The sequence below is a fragment of the Paramisgurnus dabryanus genome, chromosome 23 (assembly GCF_030506205.2).
Source record: "Paramisgurnus dabryanus chromosome 23, PD_genome_1.1, whole genome shotgun sequence".
Taxonomy (NCBI): domain Eukaryota; kingdom Metazoa; phylum Chordata; class Actinopteri; order Cypriniformes; family Cobitidae; genus Paramisgurnus; species Paramisgurnus dabryanus.
Window position 1 is genome coordinate 15,765,491 of NC_133359.1, and position 20,715 is coordinate 15,786,205.

General features: G+C 34.6%; 4 protein-coding genes across 5 annotated transcripts in view; all 4 read left to right on the plus strand.

Annotated features, from left to right (window-relative positions):
- LOC135781240 (C-C motif chemokine 4-like) overlaps nucleotides 1-20,715 on the plus strand; it is a 59,281-nt gene that overhangs the window by 4,723 nt on the left and 33,843 nt on the right. The window contains exons 1-3 of one of the 2 annotated variants that reach the window (XM_065273560.2): nucleotides 4,598-4,790; nucleotides 4,977-5,094; nucleotides 5,196-5,922. The exons of the other annotated variant lie outside the window; for it this stretch is intronic. Of the exons in view, the coding sequence (XP_065129632.2) occupies nucleotides 4,727-4,790; nucleotides 4,977-5,094; nucleotides 5,196-5,307 (294 nt within the window). The 5' untranslated portion in view covers nucleotides 4,598-4,726 and the 3' untranslated portion in view covers nucleotides 5,308-5,922. Of the gene's footprint in view, nucleotides 1-4,597; nucleotides 4,791-4,976; nucleotides 5,095-5,195; nucleotides 5,923-20,715 lie in introns of those variants that run through there. 2 annotated transcript variants of the gene reach the window in all.
- On the plus strand, nucleotides 526-1,387 carry LOC135781243 (C-C motif chemokine 3-like 1). Its single transcript, XM_065291610.2, has 3 exons — nucleotides 526-858; nucleotides 999-1,122; nucleotides 1,229-1,387. The coding sequence occupies exons 1-3, from the start codon at nucleotides 795-797 to the stop codon at nucleotides 1,338-1,340; spliced, it is 300 nt and encodes a 99-aa protein (XP_065147682.1). The 5' UTR covers nucleotides 526-794; the 3' UTR covers nucleotides 1,341-1,387.
- LOC135781242 (C-C motif chemokine 4-like) lies at nucleotides 6,215-8,184 on the plus strand. The gene is made up of 3 exons (XM_065291606.2): nucleotides 6,215-7,364; nucleotides 7,525-7,642; nucleotides 7,976-8,184. The coding sequence occupies exons 1-3, from the start codon at nucleotides 7,301-7,303 to the stop codon at nucleotides 8,121-8,123; spliced, it is 330 nt and encodes a 109-aa protein (XP_065147678.1). The 5' UTR covers nucleotides 6,215-7,300; the 3' UTR covers nucleotides 8,124-8,184.
- LOC135781647 (uncharacterized) lies at nucleotides 11,533-17,227 on the plus strand. The gene is made up of 7 exons (XM_065292272.2): nucleotides 11,533-11,668; nucleotides 11,823-11,946; nucleotides 12,053-12,158; nucleotides 16,326-16,389; nucleotides 16,513-16,632; nucleotides 16,717-16,834; nucleotides 17,058-17,227. The coding sequence occupies exons 1-7, from the start codon at nucleotides 11,605-11,607 to the stop codon at nucleotides 17,167-17,169; spliced, it is 708 nt and encodes a 235-aa protein (XP_065148344.1). The 5' UTR covers nucleotides 11,533-11,604; the 3' UTR covers nucleotides 17,170-17,227.

Below are 20,715 nucleotides of genomic sequence, written 5' to 3' on the forward strand. Positions count from 1 at the left end.
TCGGTGAAGAAATACTGAGGTTTGTGTAATAACAACACAATCAGGGTTATTTTAGGGACAACACTTAAAGGATTTGTTATGTTTGTGTCAAGCTATTTAACACATTATGTGTCATTTGTGTTGATTTTATGTTAAAATAAAGTAAAAAGTAACACAACATGTGTTGTTTCAATAATATCACAGAGATATGTCCAGTTTGGGACGAAACATTAAGAGCCCCATCAATGTAGCACAAAGCGTGACACGTGTGTTTTGTTAGTTTCAGCCCGATACGAAAATCATTTTCATGTTCAACAGAAGTGGATTTAGACAACGTTAAAGTAAAATTATTTCCAGAACATATAGCCTACCACAATAATCTTGAACTTACAATGATACACAATTTCACTTTTTTGCAATGGAGATTATTTTTTACTCTCAAATTAAATTTTCAGCTTGTTTGATGGTGTCCATTTACACAATTTAAATGACACTTGAAAATCTGTGAATTATAAAATGGATTTTTACAGCATTAAAGAGACTTTATTCTGTGATATGACGATAACCAGAAAATGAGTCGCATGAAACAGGGAAGTAAATGAAAACGTAAATGGAAGAGCCAAATTTAAAATTATTGTATGTCGATACTCAGAAATGGATTTAGATGAATATCTGTTAGAGGAAGATCTCTACTGTTGTGTATATAAGAAGATGTTCAGATGATATTCTTCACACATCAATCTCTCATCCATCTCTGAGATCTTGAAGCTCAACACAACTTCTCCAGGATTCATTTCTTCACATCATCTAAAACAATGAGACATCTGATGGCTTTGATGTTTCTGGTGATCTTCTGCTCTCTGCAGTTGACTACAAGCGGTGAGTTCTCTTTTCATGGATTAGGAAAATCATTTTCATAAGCATCTTCAGTTCTAACCCAATTGTATTTAAAGTACAGTTACATTTTAGAGACTAGTGGCTGACTTGGTACTCATATTTTACAATTCTTGATATTTCAGCTCCAATTGCCTCTGATGTGGCCAAATCAACATGCTGTGCTAAGTTCAGCAATGCACAGATTCCTCTGAAACTGGTGAAGTCGTACTATTGGACCGCCAGCAGCTGCTCCAAACCAGCCATTGTGTGAGTATTCAGATAAATTATTCATTTCAAACTGTAATATCAAACTGAATGTCTCCATCTGTTGAAACCTTTTCTCTAAGTCTTGTTATTATGTTTATATTTTCAGGTTTCTGACTAAAAAAAGGAAGATCTGTGTAGATCCAGAAACCAGCTGGGTGAGCGGTCACATCAATGAAGTGGACAACAGAACAACAAAGACCCAAAACAAGACAGTCTGAAGAATTGATTTATGTGTTTTAATATTTAAACTCAACATCTGACTCTGTACATACTCCACTCCTGCTATGTGTTTATGTAATAATATATATTTTTTTACAAAATATTTATGACTTGTCTAAACTATTTTTAATAAAGTTTTGATAATAAATAAAATGAAGTTTATCCCATTATATTTCATTCATAAAAGTGAGTCCAGCATGGTCAGGCCTGTGTTCAACAAATTCACTGCTTTAAAAAACAGGAAGTTTGAATGACGAGGTGGTCATCTAACCTAAATATAAAATGCAACACACAGAGAAACATTACACAAGCTTTTCTTTTACATTGCAATGAAACCTCACTGACATCATTACAGACATTCATGAAGCTCATGTGTGTTTAAAGAAAAAGATGATCTTGCAGTTGCATCCAGTATGTGTACCAGAATAATCGATTATGTCATCACTAAATCAAATTAAAGTTTCAAATTATTTTGTAATGTTATTTATTAAGATATATCTGATCTTTTCAGCTTGTTTGATAGGGTACATTTACATATGCACATATAAGTCAGATATGAAAATCAGAAACATGAATTTCAGTGAATGAAAAGATGAACTGAGTATATTTTTACGACATTAAAGAAGTTCTTTTCAATGAGAACTGGTCCAGTTCTTATATATCTAAGTTTTTGAATTTTAGTACAGACAACTTGAAAAAGTTCATATTTCAACAAAACTATTAATCGGGTAACTTGAAATAAATAGTTTCGTCAATTAAATAAGTTGAATAAACTTGAATTTCAGTACAGACAATTTGAACGTTTATGATTTTCAGCTAGACTCAGTCCAGGGGCCTTATTTATAAAGTTTGCGTACGCACAGATTTGATCGTAAAGTGTCCATACGCAAACATCCATGGCAAAGTCATAAAAACTGTCCTTGCAGTAGAAAAGTGCTTAGCACCACATCAGGGTCTGAGCAGACGTATGCTGCAGGTTTTTGAAAATAAAAGCCATTCTTGCTGCTCGAAAAGGGTTTAAACATTGACAGGTGCTTTTTTAATATATCAATGACATTAATTACCCAGCCAGCAATGACATGTGAGGCCCAGATGGGTTAAGTACGGGTTCCATGGTTACTGTGCATGGGCTTTGGCTGGGTGAAATCAGCGGGTCCCATGTAGTTTTGTAGTATGAGTCCCACAGGAAGCCTATATGAGCTGATTACATGGGCCCCATAACGGACAGGCATGGGTTTGTACTGAGAACACATATATGGGTCCTGAATAGCATATGTATGGGCCAAGTGGGCATGGGTTTGATCTGGTAGCTGACGCTTTTTCCAAAGTGACTTACAATTGCTATATATGTCAGAGGAATGCCTCTGGAGCAACTATGGGTTAAGTGTCTTGCTCAGGGACATGGTGTGTCACAGTGGATTCGAACCCGGGTCTCTCACTCACACCAAAGGTGTGTGTATACAAACGTGGGTCCATTAGCCCCTGCACTAAGCTATTCAGCTGATAACGCTACTCTACGGACCCTCCTTAACGGAAGTAACGCTTTGCAATGGAGCGTGGCCAGACTCTCTGTACAAATGAAATGAATGTACGAGAGTCTGGTTGGACCAGGCTAGGCAGTAAGTCTTTCCAGTTCCAATAGAGTCTGGCTGCAGACACATGCACGCTCAGCCGCACATGCGCACTAGACTGTTTGATAGTGTGGTGTGTGTGTGTGTGTGTGTGTGTGCGAGACAGTTTGATAGTGTGGTGTGTGTGTGCGAGACAGTTTGACAGTGTGGTGTGTGTGTGTGAGACAGTTTGACAGTGTGTTTGTGAATGAGTTTGGTTTGGCCTCTCATACATATAAGTACCCATTTGAAGTGCTTAAAAAAGACAAATTATAATCATTTTAAAATACACTAATCTTAAAGGTATAGCGGAAGATTTTCCCGAATTATTTAAAAGAACCGCCCCTCGATATTTTTTAAAAAATGCTCCCGAGAGGGAACGCCTGTTAAACGCGTGCACGAGACAGAGAGAGAGCATGCAGGAGCTCAGTTCTTCTCTTCGCTCTGATTACAAGTTGTGTCGGCATTTTTACCGTGTCTGTGCGGTTCGTGACTTGTGCCAGGGCTAGCATCGCAAATCATAGCTTACATCAACTTTTACCAGCAGTGATTTTAAATGGATTTCTCCAAATAGCATGACAAAATGTACCTTTCCAGTAGAAACTTCGCGTGGGAAGCCCAACCTGTCCTTTTAGCTCACGCCAGCGTGTGAAATAGTCTCCCATAAACATCTGGTCTTGTTTCTTTATTTATAGTCCTTTCTCTTCTTGTCATACAATTCGTAGACACTTTTTCTCTTGCAACCCTCAGACATTTTGAAAAAAACATAGTGAGAACGCGACCTTCAATGAATGGTTGAAACCGTAGCACAACACACATACACGTGAAAGTGCGCATGTGCAGAAAGCGAACGTAGAGGCGAGCACGTGCAACGGTTATACGTCAACATATAATCAGAATGATTGACATCTGGGATGACCAATAACAGTGGTGATCCACCCGGAAAACGAAAATCTTCCGCTATACCTTTAACGTTACCTTGGAAAATGATTGCATTTTAATATAGACTTTCCAGTGAACTTTATTTGTTGTAATTGGCTTTAGTGAAGGACACAAGGGGTAACAAGATGTGTACTTTGGTATCAGGTGCTTTACAACTGCTAAGACTATTGATGATCTGTAAACATAAATTGAAGAGACAGAAATTAAAATCATTCCGATGTGTAAAATATTGTTTGACTTTTTGTTATTTGTTTGATTGTAGTCCATAAACCTCTAGTTTTAAAGAACTGTTCCTAACAACATTAAAATGTCTTTTGTTATTTTAAAAATGCCATCTTTATATTAAATAATGTTAAGTAACACATCGTCTAAAACAACAATAACATAGAACAACACAGAGCCTGTAAAAGATTTTTTTCACTACGTAGACAAAATGAATTTAGCTGTTTAATAATTTACTGCAAAGAATGGGTGCCCATTAGCACAAACGCGATATGACATCAGTATAGTTTTCGTTATACATTATCTCATAGATTGAAACAACACTTTTACATCTACTTGCATAAATTAAAGAAATAAACTTACAAGTGGACTGAACGCGTGCTTCTGTGTATGCCCATCCGTAGGTCTCAGACTCTGAGCGCCAAGTGCGCATGAGCGGCTGCGAGTGCACCGTGTCTGCAGCCAGACCCTTCTCCAAAATAGAGCACAGAAATAGGGAGAGCGCGCCGCCATCTTGTATTTTGCGCACTTAAAAATCTCTCATCTAACTCTGAGATCTTGAAGCTCAACACAACTTCTCCAGGATTCATTTCTTCACATCATCTAAAACAATGAGACATCTGATGACTTTGATGTTTCTGGTGATCTTCTGCTCTGTGCAGCTGACTACAAGTGGTGAGATCACTTTTTATGGATTAGGACTTTTTTTTAAAGCATTTCTTTTGGATTATTTCAGTTATGCTAAAGTACTGAAATGTTATTGTATATTTGATAGTGCTGCACTTACCAATTTAAGCAATTTAAAGCTATTGGCTGATCATTGTACAGATTAATGACATTTTACAAATCTTGATATTTCAGCTCCAGTTCCCTTGGACAAATCAACATGCTGTTTTAAGTTCAGCAATGCACAGATTCCTCTGAAACTGGTGAAGTCGTACTATAGGACCGACAGAAGCTGCTCCAAACCAGCCATTGTGTGAGTATTTAGATATATTATTCATTTCAAACTGTAATATCAAACTGAATCCAAATGTTAAATTTGTTTTCTAAGTCTTGTTATTATGTTTATCTTTTCAGGTTTGAGACTGAAAAAAGGAAGATCTGTGTAGATCCAGAAACCAGCTGGGTGAGCGACCACATGATTAAAGTGGACAACAGAATAATAGAGACCCAAAACAAGACAGTCTGAAGAATTTATTCATCTGTTTATATATTTAAACTCAACATCTGACTCTGCACATTTACTTCACTCCTGCTTTGTGTTTATGTTATAATATATAGATCCTTTTACAGCTCACGTGATCAAATAGCCTGTGCGTGCATTTAGGCAACAGAAGTGGTGTTATTCCCCATTGGTTCTAAAGTGTTAGCAACTCGGAAAGTTTATTAAAACGGTTTCAAAATGTCTGGGTGTTGCGTTTGGTTGCACTAATATAGTATACTAATATACGTATATATGTATTTGGCCACTTTATATTTGGCCATCTGCTAACGTCTTCTATCCACTTCACTATAGTACATGGATCTGGTAGCTGTGTTGAAAAAGTTGATAAAGTCAACTTTTTCAAATAACTTTCTCTGTCTTTGTTGCTTCACTGCTGATTCTTGTTGTACTTCCGTTGCCTAAATGCATGCGCATACGCTGCCACGTCATCATTGTGTACAAACAGTAAAAGGGTCTATACAGTTATGTTCAAAATAATAGCAGTGTACTAATACAAGTGAATAAAGCAGAGTTTATTTCCATATTTCAAATGTATTAAAAACATTACACATTCAATAACAAATCAAAACATTAGCATAATTTACAAGTTTGTCTTGTTTTTTTTTTAAAGGGAATCAAATGAAATAAATATAAAGCTGTTCAAAAAATACCAGTGTCAACATTTTTCTCTGTAGACACTTAAAACTGAAGACATTTTAATTTCACTTTAAACTATTGAATTATCACCTGACAAAAGAGAAAGCAACATTTTCTGAAGCACGTTTTCAGTGAATTAAAAAAAGTATCTTATTCATATAGGAGGGGAAGTGGAAATATTAAAAAAATAGAAAAGGGAAAATGAAATAACATTGGTTACAATAATGTTAATACTCAGAAATTGATTTACATGAATATGGGGAAATTTGAAGACAAACTTTTGCTGCCTTAAAATTTGATGTACAATAAAAATGGCTGCACAAATAATTTTATTACATTAACACATTTGTCATACGGTTTTATCCACAGTGACTTACAATACAGTGAGTGCATTAGGAGTGCGTTTGAACCCATGACCTTTTACACTGCTGATGCAATGCTACCACTGAGATATACAGTGATATATTATTTTAATATAATACGTTCAATTTTTTTCTAGTGTAAATTATAAAATATTAAAATGCCTTAAAATATTTTGATGAGTTAATGTAAAAGCATAAGTTGCCATGACTTAATGATAATATTATTTTTACAGTGCACACCTGAAACATGTTGTGAGGACACTTTTATGTATTTTTATGTTTCCCAGTGTTTTGTTCAAAGACCTGATGATGACCTTAAGCAGTATGTGTTGTTGTTCAAAGTCTAATGTAGATGTGTTACTAATCTTAATTGTGACACCAATCTTTGTTGTTGTTTACTGTTCAGAACAACACAGAAATGTGTCACAATGCATTTGTTGTATTTTTGTCTGCTTTATTTTTTTCTATGCGGAGTCACTTCTCTAATCTACACCAGCACTTTATTCATCTTTTCAAGTTGTCTGACAGTACATAAAGAGTATATTTATACAACATTGAAGAGATGTGATTCATAAAGTTAGATGTGATTCAAAAATATCTGGTGGATGTCTCTCACTGTAAAAATATAAATTAAATAAATATTTAAATGACACTTTTTTGCTGACTAAAACTAACTTGAAAAACTTGCAGACAGCACGTTTTTCCACAAATAAACTGGTCCAGTTCTTCTTAGTATAACAAAAAGTAAAAAAAGGAAGAGAAAGAATCTCATTCAACAGTGTATGTTGATACTTAGAAATGGATTTAGATGAATATCTGTTAGAGGAAGATCTCTACTGTTGTGTATATAAGAAGATGTTCAGATGATATTCTTCACACATCAATCTCTCATCCATCTCTGAGATCTTGAAGCTCAACACAACTTCTCCAGGATTCATTTCTTCACATCATCTAAAACAATGAGACATCTGATGGCTTTGATGTTTCTGGTGATCTTCTGTTCTCTGCAGCTGACTACAAGTGGTGAGATCACTTTTCATTGATTTGGACAAAACATTTTCTAAAAGCATTTCTTGTGGATTATTTCAGTTATGCTAAAGTACTGAAATGTTATTGTATCTTTAATAGTATTGCATTATTGGCTGATCCTTGTACAGATTAATGACAAATCTTGATATTTCAGCTCCAGCTGCCTTGGACAAGTCAATATGCTGTTATGAGTTCAGCAATGCAGCGATTCCCCTGAAACTGGTGAAGTCGTTTTACAGGACCTCCAGCAAATGCTCCAAACCAGCCATTGTGTGAGTAATCAAATATTATTTTTGCAACATTTTACAATTATGTTGTATAAGTAAACATAAGTAAATGAATAAACTAACATGAACAAACAATGAGCAATTTTTTTAGCATGTATTTATTACAACACTTTTTTATAAATATATTAGTAAATGCCAAAATTAACGTGAACTCTGATTAATTTTTCATTAAAGTATTTTTAGCTCATAGTTAATGCATTAATTTATTGTTAACAAGTCAAGTAGAACCTTATTGTAAAGTGTTAGCATTATTTCATTTTAATCTGTATTTTTTAAACCATTAGTTAAAAATTTATTTCTTTTTTTGTCCCTCTTTAGGTTTGAGACTGACAAAAGGTTGATCTGTGTAGATCCAGAAACCAGCTGGGTGAGCAAGCACATCGCTAAAGTGGATATGAAAACTTCAACTAGCACAACAACTACAATTACTACAGTACAAAAACCTAAACCAACACAGTCTTTATAATCTGTCTAAACTAAACATCTGATCTAACATTGTACATACTGTATACTTTACTCTTACTTATGTTCTTATTTGGAAATGATTTACTGTATGATGACAATATTTTTACTAAATATTATGTATGTACTGTAATTTGTCTTAATAAAATATATATTTTTACATTTTATTCTCTTTTTAATAAAATTTTGATAATAAATATATCCTTGTGTAGTGACGTTTTTCCTTTATATTTTGTACATAAAAGTGAATCCAGCAAGGTCAAGCCAGTGTTCAACTAATGCTCAGTTGTAATATTGCTCAGTACAATGAACAGATTCACTTTTTTATGAAACGGGAAGTTTGAATATGCTGAGGTGATCATCTAAAAACCTAAATATATGATAACAGTAAAACATAGTATATGTAACAGCAAAACATACAGAGAAACATTACACATGCTTTTCTTTTACATTGTATTAAAACTCCACTGACATCATTACAGACATTCATGAAGCTCATCTGTGTTAATAGAAAAGGTTAAATCTCAAAATAACCTAAAACCTCTGACATCATCACATACATGTGCAGATCACACATTTTTTAATTGTATTGACAAGACTGCTAACTTTCTCCTCTTATTAAAGTTACAAAAAATTGCTTTCATTAGCAGTAAATCTCTTTGATTACTGATTCTAGACTCTTTCATAGTTTATTTGTGTAAATAATATTTAAGGAAAATTGATCCTGCAGTTGCTTCCAGTATGTTTACCCGAATAATCGATTATATCACTAAATCAAATTAAAGTTTCAAATTATTTTGCGAAGTAAGTTATTAAGATTTATCTGCACTCTCAGACGATCTTTTTAGCTTTTGTGATAGTGTAGATTTACATATGCACATATAAGTCAGAAATGAAAATCAGAAACATGAATTTCAGTTAATGAAAAAATTTCAAAGGGGCCTTATTTATAAAGTGTGTGCACGCACAGATTTGATCATAAAGTGTGCGTATGCAAAAATCCACGATAAAGTTCATATTTATAAAAACTGTCTTGGACATGGAAAAGTGATAAGCGCCACGTCAGGGTCTGAGCAAATGTACGCTGCAGGTTTTTGAAAATAAAAGCAGGTGCTTGACAGGTGCTTTTTTGACATTAATTAGGCATCATTTAAATGCAGAGATTTAAAACTATTTAACTGTGCACAATTTTAAGATCATTTGCGATTTACAGATTTCAGATCTATACCCGCATTTTCTGTGCGCACGTTTGTTTATGAATCACACGTATCCACTTTTGAGAAATGATCGTAAGATCAGATTTAGGAAATTTTCTATGCAGTATTTTATAAATGAGGCCCCAAGCTACTTGAAATAAATAGTTGGGTCAATTATTTAAGTATCATAACCAGGCCTTGACATTACTGTAACTTTTTTGCTCACCAGCCAAAGTTGTTTTCCAAAGTTACTACACACTACACAAGATTTACTGGCCTCAATTTTGTTGTTCTGACTGTAAAATTCATTTCATATGATTAAACCTGACTTTAGCATCCTAAAATGTCTTTTTTTAGTACTTTGAGTAATTTTACTTGATTATGCCAGATTAGATGCAGATTGACCACCCAAATTAAGATGAAAGCATGTTCAAACGCCTTCAGAGTCAGTATGAAGACGCAAAGAGTGCCCCTATGTGTCACTATATCGACGAAATGAGAGCTCTGTTGCTTTCATGTTAAACCCAGTGTCAGATATAGACGAAAGGGCATCCCGGAAGGTGGTGCCATCACGTTATGTGACTTCAACCAATTTTATCCCTATTTTTAAACCATTGTCACTTGGGGTTGGGATTAGAGTTTGGGTTTGGATGTCAGTTTAAGTATTGGTTTATACTTTTTGTGTTCTAATTTTTAAACCATTGTCGCTTGGGGTTGGGATAACACTGAGCAGAAGTATAAAGAAAGTAATTTGAAAGTTATTCAACATAACTGCATGTTAATACTGAGAAATGAATTTACATGAATATCCTATAGTTTCCCCCCAATGTGAGTCCAGCAAAGTTACGTTTATGTGAAAGTGAGTCTGTTTCAGTCTGAGATTGCTCAATACAATAAACAGAATAGACTTGAGTTTGAATATGCTGAGATGGCAATTTAAAACCCAAAAATAGTGACAGCAACATACAGAGAAATACCTCACAAGCTTTTCTCCTTAATATTGCATGGAAATCCTCTGACATCATCAAAGATGATCCATTAATAATGCTTTCATTACTCCTCATATTAGTTACATGTTCCTGTTTCTCATCAAACATCTTAAGAACCAGATTGGTACTTTCAAGCCTAACATGGCTTCTAGTCATCCATTAAAACACTATAATATATACTGGTGTGTTTGTGTAGTATTTGAGTACATTTCCACCACTGAATTCTATAATATAAAGCTGTGATTCTACAGATACTCTAAAAAGAAGCAAAAGTTTAATAAATAAAGCTTAGATTGTAAACTCTACAAAAATTATTTATTACCAAGATACAAAAAAACTTTTGACCTCGTCACATAACCATACTGAGGGGTTAGTTATGATGTTGTTGTTTAATAACATTTGCTTTTCTTTCTAATTAAACTTTTTAGTTCCTGATCTCAGGAAATCTCTCTGAACTGATTCTAGTTTCTCTCATGAGTCATGAACTCTCTGTGTGGGTGAAGAAATACTGAGGTTTGTGTAAAAACATCACAATCAGGGTTATTTTAGGGACAACACTTAAAGGATTTGTTATGTTTGTGTCAAGCTATTTAACACATTATGTGTCATTTGTGTTGATTTTGTGTTAAAATAAAGTAAAAAGTAGCACAGCATGTGTTGTTTCAATAATATCACATAGATGTGTCCAGTTTGGGAGGACACATTAAGAGCCCCATCAATGTAGCACAAAGCGTGACACGTGTGTTTTTGTTAGTTTCAGCTCGATACGAAAATCATTTTCATGTTCAACAGAAGTGGATTTAGACAACGTTAAAGTAAAATTATTTCCAGAACATATAGCCTCCCACAATAATCTTGAACTTACAATGATACACAATTTCATTTTTTTGCAATGGAGATTTTTTTTTACCAATTTTTTACTCTTAAATAAACTTTTCAGCTTGTATGATAGTGTCCATTTACACAATTTAAATGAAATTTGAAAATCTGTGAATTATAAAATGGATTTTTACAGCATTTAAGAGACTTTATTCTGTGATATGACGATAACCAGAAAATCAGTCGCATGAAACAGGGAAGTAAATGAAAACGTAAAAGGAAGAGCCAAATTTAAAATTACAGTATGTCGATACTAAGAAATGGATTTAGATGAATATCTGTAAGAGGAAGATCTCTACTGTTGTGTATATAAGAAGATGTTCAGATGATATTCTTCACACATCAATCTCTCATCCAACACTGAGATCTTGAAGATCAACACAACTTCTCCAGGATTCATTTCTTCACATCATCTAAAACAATGAGACATCTGATGGCTTTGATGTTTCTGGTGATCTTCTGCTCTCTGCAGCTGACTTCAAGCGGTGAGATCACTTTTCATGTACAAATACTTTTCAGCAGCATCTTCGGTGCTAACCATATTGTATTTAAAGTATAGTTGCATTATAAAATAGCAGATGCATTTTAAAGACTAGTGGCTGACTTGGTACTCATATTTTACATCTCTTGATATTTTAGCTCCATTTGCCTCTAATTTGGCCAAATCATCATGCTGTTATGAGTTTAGCAATGCAGCGATTCCTCTGAAACTGGTGAAGTCGTACTATAGGACCGCCAGTAGCTGCACCAAACCAGCCATTGTGTGAGTTTTCAGATATATTACTCATTTCAAACTGTAATATCAAACTGAATGTCTCCATCTGTTGAAACCTTTTCTCTAAGTCTTGTTATTATGTTTATCTTTTCAGGTTTCTGACTAAAAAAAGGAAGATCTGTGTAGATCCAGAAACCAGCTGGGTGAGCGGTCACATCAATGAAGTGGACAACAGAACAACAAAGACCCAAAACAAAACAGTCTGAAGAATTGATTCATCTTTTTATATTTAAACTTAACATTTGACTCTATATTTCACTCCTGTTATGTTTGTGTAATAATATATTTAAAAAAATATTTATCACTTGTCTAAACTATTTTTAATAAAATTTTGATAATAAATTAATTCTTGTGTAGTGAAGTTTATCCCATTATATTTCATCCATAAAAGTGAGTCCAGAATGGTCAGGCCTGTCTTCAACTCAGTACAATAAACAAATGTACTGCTTTAAAAAACAGGAAGTTTGAATATGCAGTGGTCATCTAAAAACCTAAATATATGATGTAACAGTGACACACAGAGAAACATTACACAAGCTTTTCACTGACATCATTACAGACATTCAAGAAGCTTGTGTGTGTTAAAAGAAAAAGGTTCCATCTCAAAATTACCTAAAACCTCTGACATCATCACATAAATGTGTAGATCATACATTTTGTCATTGTATTGACAAGACTGCTAACTTTTTCATCTTAATAAATTTACAAATAATTTCTTTCATTGGCAGTAAATTTCTTTGATTACTGAATTTAATTTAGAGTTATATTTATTAAGATATATCTGCACTCTCAGACGATCTTTTTAGCTTGTGTGATACATTTACACATGCACATATAAGTCAGATATGAAAATCAGAAAAATGAATTTCTGTGAATGAAAAGATGAACTGAGTATAATTTTACAATATTAAAGAGGTCCTCATTAAAGAGCAGATTACATTCTGTAATTTTTTTCTGGTAAAGAGCGAAAGATCCTGCATGTATTTTTTTTTACTGAAAAACTTTTTTCAATGAGAACTGGTCCAGTTCTTATCTATAGCTTTTGAATTTAAGAACAGACAACTTGAAAAAGTTCACTGTATTCCAACTAAACTATAACTTGGGTTACTTAAAATAAATAGTTTGGTCAATTAATTAAGTTAAATAAACTTGAATTTCAGTACAGACAACTTGAAAGTTTATGATTTTCAGCTAAACTTAGTCCAGGGGCCTCATTTACAAAGTTTGCGTATAGATTTGATCGTAAAGTGTCCATACGCAAAAATCCATGCAAAGTCATATTTATTAAAACTGTCTTTGATGTGGAAAAGTGCTTAACACCATGTCAGGGTCTGAGCAAACATACGCCTCAGGTGTTCGAAAATATAAGCCATTCTTGCTGCTCGAAAAGGATTTAAACATTGACAGGTGCTTTTATATGTCAATGACAATGGGGCTAGGCTAAATGCTAACACATTCAAGAAGTGCTGTACAAAGTGTAAAAGTGCACACATTGATAAAAGATAGGTATGTACAGGGCCGGGTCTAAGGGGGGGCTGGGGGGCATTGCCCCCCCCAGATTTCCTTCTGCCCCCCCAAAAATGTCCAGCCAACCTTAAAATAATGGAGTGTCTTTAAACAAAAATGTTTTCTTTAGATAAGCGCTAGCGTTTACAGCTCCCGCCCACTCTCATCTGATTAGCTTATTCAAACCTTAAAGGTCTTTTCAGCAGTATTTAACTCACAGGAAAAGCACTACTGTTCTCTATGACGGTAACTAAAAAAAAAAACACATCTTTAAAATATATATCAGAAACAATGCAATTTAGTATTACATAAACGTAATAACCCAACACATATTAATTTGAAAAAAGATTTAATAGTAAAACATGCCCAAAATAGCCCCTTATCCTTTCTTGGACTCACCTCATTATTTATTCATTCAAATACAACAGCCAATGGCAAGTCTCCAGCAGCATTTAATGTGTTTGTTTTAGACATAGTTCTGTTTATTAAAATTAGAATATGCAGTTTGGTTGTGGCATGCTATATAGTAGATATAAGATGGTTATACAGTAAATATACAGTATTGTAACAGCTGAGCATCGCGTGCAGTTTTAAATTCAAATTTTAGCGGTTTTGTCATCGTCATTCATCATTCAGCTTGCGTTTGAGGAAAACTTCACACGCAAAAATCTACAGACTCTTAAGTTCAGGAGCAACTTTCACTCCGCAAGGTCATCGTAAGGTAAAACGTTGTAGTTTATAATGTTGCGTTCTATTATAATATCTAATTTGCTGTGTTATGAACAAAGCAATGTGATTTATCTTTGGTCTCGTTGCGAATCACACTTACAGTATTTTACGGCTTGTGCTTTTGTCTGGTGCTGTTTCAGGATAACCTTTGACGAATTTGTCATGCATGTCAAATTGCATGATGTTTCAAAATATATTATTTAAAGCATTGTGCTTTGTTGTGATATTTGAGGTTGCTGCAGCAGCAATGATAGGGTCAGGAATTAATGACAATACAGCTTATCACATTGAAAATACATTATTTTAAATGAAGAAAATGTTTGAGAAGTGGAAATAAAGTTCCTAACAAGTGTTTATTTAGAAGCAAGGCATATGTTGGGTAGGGTAGGTATAAGAATGGCTTTAATTTATCTATAAGTGAAATAATAGATTAAATGCAGTGTAAACATGAATAAAATATAGCTATATGTACAGCTTTGTATTCATATCACCTGCTTGCCTGATTTCATTAATTGTGACTAAATGTGTCAAACTAGTGTAATCATTATAACATTATAAATCATTAATCTAATTGCATCTACTTTTAAAATTTGAATGTGCAAAATGACATATAAATGGCCTTTTATTATAAGACATATGCAAAATAATATTGGATTGAAAAAACATTCATAATTTTAGTGTATGAATCATTTTAGTCGAGAAATGGCTGCCCACCCAAAAATCCTGACTGCCCCCCCAGTCCAGCAAGCCTAGTACCGGGCCTGGGTATGTATTAATTCAAGTTGAGGTAAGAACATAGTAAAATATTGAAAAACGGTGCTGTTTTCCTTTAAAGTAACTTAGTACTTATAAACCAAAAGGTGCAGCACATGTTTTTCTGAAAAGAAAAAAAAAGTTTTATGGTCCAGTTCTTATAACACTGAGCAGAAGTATAACAGAGAGTAAAAAAGGAATAGAGAAAAAAACTCATTCAACATAACTGCATGTTAATACTGAGAAACTGATTTAAATGAATATCGTATGAAGTTTCCCCACAATGCAAGTCCAGCAAGGTTACGTTTATGTAAAACTGTGAGTCTGTTTCAGTCTGAGATTGCTCAATACAATAAACAGAAAAGACTTGAGTTTTATGCTGAGATGGCAATTTAAAACCACAATAAGTGAGAGCAACATACAGAGAAATACCACACAAGCTTTTCTTCTTAATATTGCATGGAAACCCTCTGACATCATCAAAGATGATCCATTAATAATGCTTTCATTACTTCTCATATTAGTTACATGTTCCTGTTTCTCATCAAACATCTTAAGAACCAGATTCTAGCTTCTCTGCTAAACTGATTATATAAAAGCTTATACTTTAAAGTTCTCACTTAACATGGCCTATAGTCATCCATTAAAATACTAAAATAATTTATTGGTGTGTTTGTGTTCTATTTGATAACATTTTCCACCAGTGAATTATTATTATATAAAGCTGTAAAACATATTCTACACATACTCTTAAAAAAATTGAGAGATAAAGCTCAGATTGTAACCTACAAAAATGATTTAACACTAAGATACAAAAACCTTTTGACATCATCACATAACCATGTACTGGGGGGAGTTATGTTGTTGTTTAATAATAACATTTGCTTTTCTTTCTGATTAAAGTTATTTGTTCCTGATCTCAACAAATCTAGCTGAACTGATTCTAGTATTTCTCATGAACTCTCTGTGGGGTGAACAAATACTAAGGCTTGTGTAAAAACAACACAATCAGGGTTATTTTAGGGACAATGCACTATGTTGTCACAAACAGGACACATCTCGAACACTTTTAGCACAACTTGTGTTGTCACTTTTATTTATTTTAACACAAAATCAACACAAATTACACATAATGTGTTGTAAAAAAATTATCACATCCTTTTTTAGAGTGGAATCCTAAAATTGCTTTTTTTGGCAATGAAGATTTTTTTTTTTTTAAATATACCAGTACTTTAAAATAATCTCTGCAGGTTGTGTGATAGTGTCCATTTAATCTAAATGAAACTCGAAAATCTGTGAAATATTAAATGGATTTTATATTTTTACAGCGTTAAAGAGATTTGCCCAAACACTTTATTATGTGATATGACAATAACCAGAAAATGAGTCGCATGAAACAGGGAAGTAAAACCAAAAGTATGGAAGAGCCAAATTCAACATTATGTATGTTGATACTCAGAACTGGATTTAGATGAATATCTGTTAGAGGAAGATCTCTACTGTTGTGTATATAAGAAGATGTTCAGATGATATTCTTCACACATCAATCTCTCATCGATCTCTGAGATCTTGAAGCTCAACACAACTTCTCCAGGATTCATTTCTTCACATCATCTAAAACAATGAGACATCTGATGGCTTTGATGGTTCTGGTGATCTTCTGCTCTCTGCAGCTGACTTTAAGTGGTGAGATCACTTTTCATAGATTTGGACAAAACTTTTTCTGCTTATCTTATTTTTAACAGTAGGCTCTAATCTATTGTGATTCAGCTCCAGTTGCCTTGGACAATTCGATATGCTGTTTTAAGTTCAGCAATGCACAGATTCCTCTGAAACTGGTGAAGTCGTACTATTGGACTGACAGCAGCTGCCCCAAACCAGCCATTGTGTGAGTTTTCAGATATTACACTGAAATAATTTTTTTAAGGTAAGTGGTTGCAATTAATTTATTTAAGCTATTAAAACAATTTTTTTTTATGTAGCTTAAATAAATTGATTGCAACCACTTACCTTAAAAAACGAAGTAAATTAAATTAATAATTTTTTTTCAGTGTATTTCTTTTTTCAAATTGTAAAGTAAAACTAGACCCAAATTTTAAATCTGTTTTCAGGTTTGAGACTGACAAAAGGAGAATCTGTGTAGATCCAAAAACCAGCTGGGTGAGCAACCACATCACTGAAGTGGACAACAGTGCAGCAAAAACCCAAAGCAAGACAGTTTGAAGAATTGATTCATCTGTTTTTATATTTAAACTGAACATCTGACTCTGTACATACTTCACTCCTGCTATAATCTCATGTGTAATAAATGATATGATTACAGTATTTTTTTTACAAAATATTTATGGTTGATCTAAACTCTTTTTAATAAAATTTTGATAATAAATATATTTTTGTATAGTAAAGTTTTTCCCTTTATATTTCATACATAAAACTGAATGCAAGGTCAAGTCAGTGTTTAACTCATGTTGTTCAGATGCACTCCTTTATGAAACAAGAAGTTTGAATATGCTAAGGTGGTTATCTAAAAACCCAGGTAAATGATGCAAAAGCAACATACAAAAGAAACATTACACAAGCTTTTGTTCTTAATATTGCTTTGAAGCCACTGACATCATTACTGACCTTCATGAAGCTCATGCTACACAAAAGTTATCACAGGGGCTATACCTTTTTAAAATAGTACACTTTTGCACCTATAAGCTGCATATTGGTACTTCTAATGTACCTTGCTTACATACTGCTACCTCAAAGGTACATACAGTAGTGTGAAAAAGTGTTGGCCCCCTTCTTTTTTTTTATCTTTTGCATGTTTGTCTTACTTAAATGTTTCAGATCATAAAACAAATGTTAATATTAATCAAAGCTAACACAAGTAAACACAACATGCAGTTTTTATTATGAAGGGAAAACAAAATCCAAACACACATGTCCCTGTGTGAAAAAGTGCTTGCCCCCTGTTAAAACATAACTTAACTGTGGTTTATCACACCTGAGTTCAGTGTCTCTAGCCACACCCAGGCCTGATTACTGCCACACCTGTTCGTAAATCAAGAAATCACTTAAACAGGACCTACCTGACAAAGTGAAGTAGACCAAAAGATCATCAAAAGCAACACAATAGTGATGGGCAGTCCGGCTCTTTCCATTGATTCGGCTCTTTCGGCTCAAGCTCCGGCTCTTCATTTTAGTGATGGCAGTCCGGCTCTTTTCATAGATTCGGCTCTTCTGGCTCGGCTCCCTTAGAAGAGCCGGCTCCCCTGCATGCGTCTGAAGATTCGGCTCTGCTCGTTCACTACAAAGAATCAGCTCTTAGAGCCGGCGTTCGCGAACGACCCATCACTACAACACAACACGTTGAGATTCAGAAACAAACAAAAAAGAAAGTAATTGAAATCTATCAGTCTGGTTTTAAAGGTTTTAAAGCAATTATTAAAGCTTTGGGACTCCAGCGAACCACAGTGAGAGCCATTACCCACAAATAGAGCAGTGGTGAACCTTCCCAGGTGTGGCCGGCCGACCAAAATCAACCCAGGAGTGCAGCGACGACTCAGCCAAGAGGTCACAAAAGACCCTACAACAACATCCAAAGAAATGCAGGTCTCACTTGCCTCAGTTAAAGGCTCTCTAAGCGAATCTGCGAGACGTTAGTTTTGTTGACGTTTGAACTGTTTTCAAACAGACGGAGCGTAGCTAACTCCTCCCCCTCCCTTCCGTGCTTTCATGAACGCGCCCAACCCCTACCCCCAAATCCTTCTTGTCGTTTATTGGCTGAAACACTTTGTTATGGTTTCTGTTTGTAGGTTCGGCCACTATGTTGATATTGCCGTTTGTGAAGCCTGGGCTGTCTACAGAGATCGCGTTTTTTTACAGTTTGATCAGCGGACAGGCAGCAAGCAGATAGTGAGGAGATGTTTCCTGTATGTAACAAAAAATGTTTTATGGTCTAAAACGCGTCAATTCGCTTAGAGCGCCTTTAAAGAGGACATTTCACAAGTTTTTTTAAGATGTCAAATAAATCTTTGGTGTCCCCAGAATACATATGTGAAGTTTTAGCTCAAGATACAGATAATTTATTATAGCATGTTAAAATTGCCACTTTGTAGGTGTGAGCAAAACGGTGCCGTTTTTGGGTGTGTCCTTTAAAATGCAAATGACCTAATTTCTGTGCCGTGGTTGGATAGTGCAGATTAAGGGGCGGTATTATCCTGATATCACAAGGGGAGACCAATTTTAATGAGCTATTTTTTCTCATTCTTACAGAGAATGGTTTACCAAAACTGGGTTGATCTTTTTCACATTTTCTAGGTTGATAGGGGCACTGGGGAACCAATTATAGCACTTAAACATGGAAAAAGTCAGATTTTCATGAAATGTCCCCTTTAAGGTCAGTGTTCAAAGACTGGGCAAAAATGGCCTGCATGGCAGAGTTGCAAGAGAAAAACCACTGCTGAGCAGAAAGAACACAAAGCTTGTCTCAGTTTTGCCAGAAAACATCTTCAAAACACACCAGCAAGTCCACCTCTGAATGGCTGATGAAAAACAAAATGAAGACTTTGGAGTGGCCAAGTCAAAGTCCAGACCTCAGTCCTATTGAGATGATGTGCCATGGCCTTAAAAAGGCGGTTCATGCTCGAATATCCTCTAACGTGGCAGAATAACAACCAGTTATTAGGTTCAGAGGGTTCTGTGATGATTTTACCAGCCTGTCTCTCTACTCTGTATACTAAAAGTTGGACAGGTGCACACCAATCCTTTCAGCTGTCCTAACACTCCTTTGCAGTCTTACATCTGATTTGCTGACTGTTATAGAAGTGCACAGAACTATCAATAACAGAGTAAAACTGTGTCACACGAAGGCCGTTTTCTCCAATGCAGCCTTATGCAATAATAATTTAGGGGTGACCCCGACTAGTCGAAGATTCGATGCATCGATAGGAGAAGCCTGATTCGACTACCAATCTCACAGTCGAATCGTCGCAGATGTGTTATGAAATGAGGATCATTCAATTTTGGCCGTACATGTGCACACATTATCTGATTTCACATATAACAGCTTTCTCACAATATATTAATATACTGCATATTATGATAATGCTGCAAATAATATGTGAAGTAGCAGCTTTCAATAAATATTTTTAAAATGCGTTAATAAATCCAACAACCCCTGTGACCGGGCTACACGTCCATAAGAGGTTTCTATGTTAATAAACCATTGCCTCTTTGTTTCTACATTTAAAAGACAAAGCTGGCAAATGATATTATGCCTTTCGTTCTTTTAATAATTTCTATATTTTATTTTATTTATAAATCACTTTGGGTTATCTGATTTAACTATTTGGCTTGTGTTTTGTTTCCGTGCACTTGAGGCATTTTGCATATTTGTTCTGCACTTTGTTACTTCTGACCTTATTTTATTAAAAAAATTGTATTTATTATAAACGTTAATTCTGATCTAATTTAAGTATGTACATTTTGGATAGCTTTTCGTTGTATCGATGTTGCGCTATTGCGTGCTGGCCATGCTTGCGCATGTAATTTAGCCGAACGGGCTAGGTGCTCAGCATGCGTCTCATATTTAGGAGTTCATCAGACTAAACATTAAAAAACGTATGTTTTTCGACGAGTATACGTTTTTAAAATGTATTTAAAACATAGTGGTTATCTTGTCAAAACAGGTAAGCCGTTTTTTTATTTTGGTGATGAAACGGAAGTATCTGCACCGAACCCATTTCTGCCTGACACGAATGTCTTTCTTGTGATTTAATA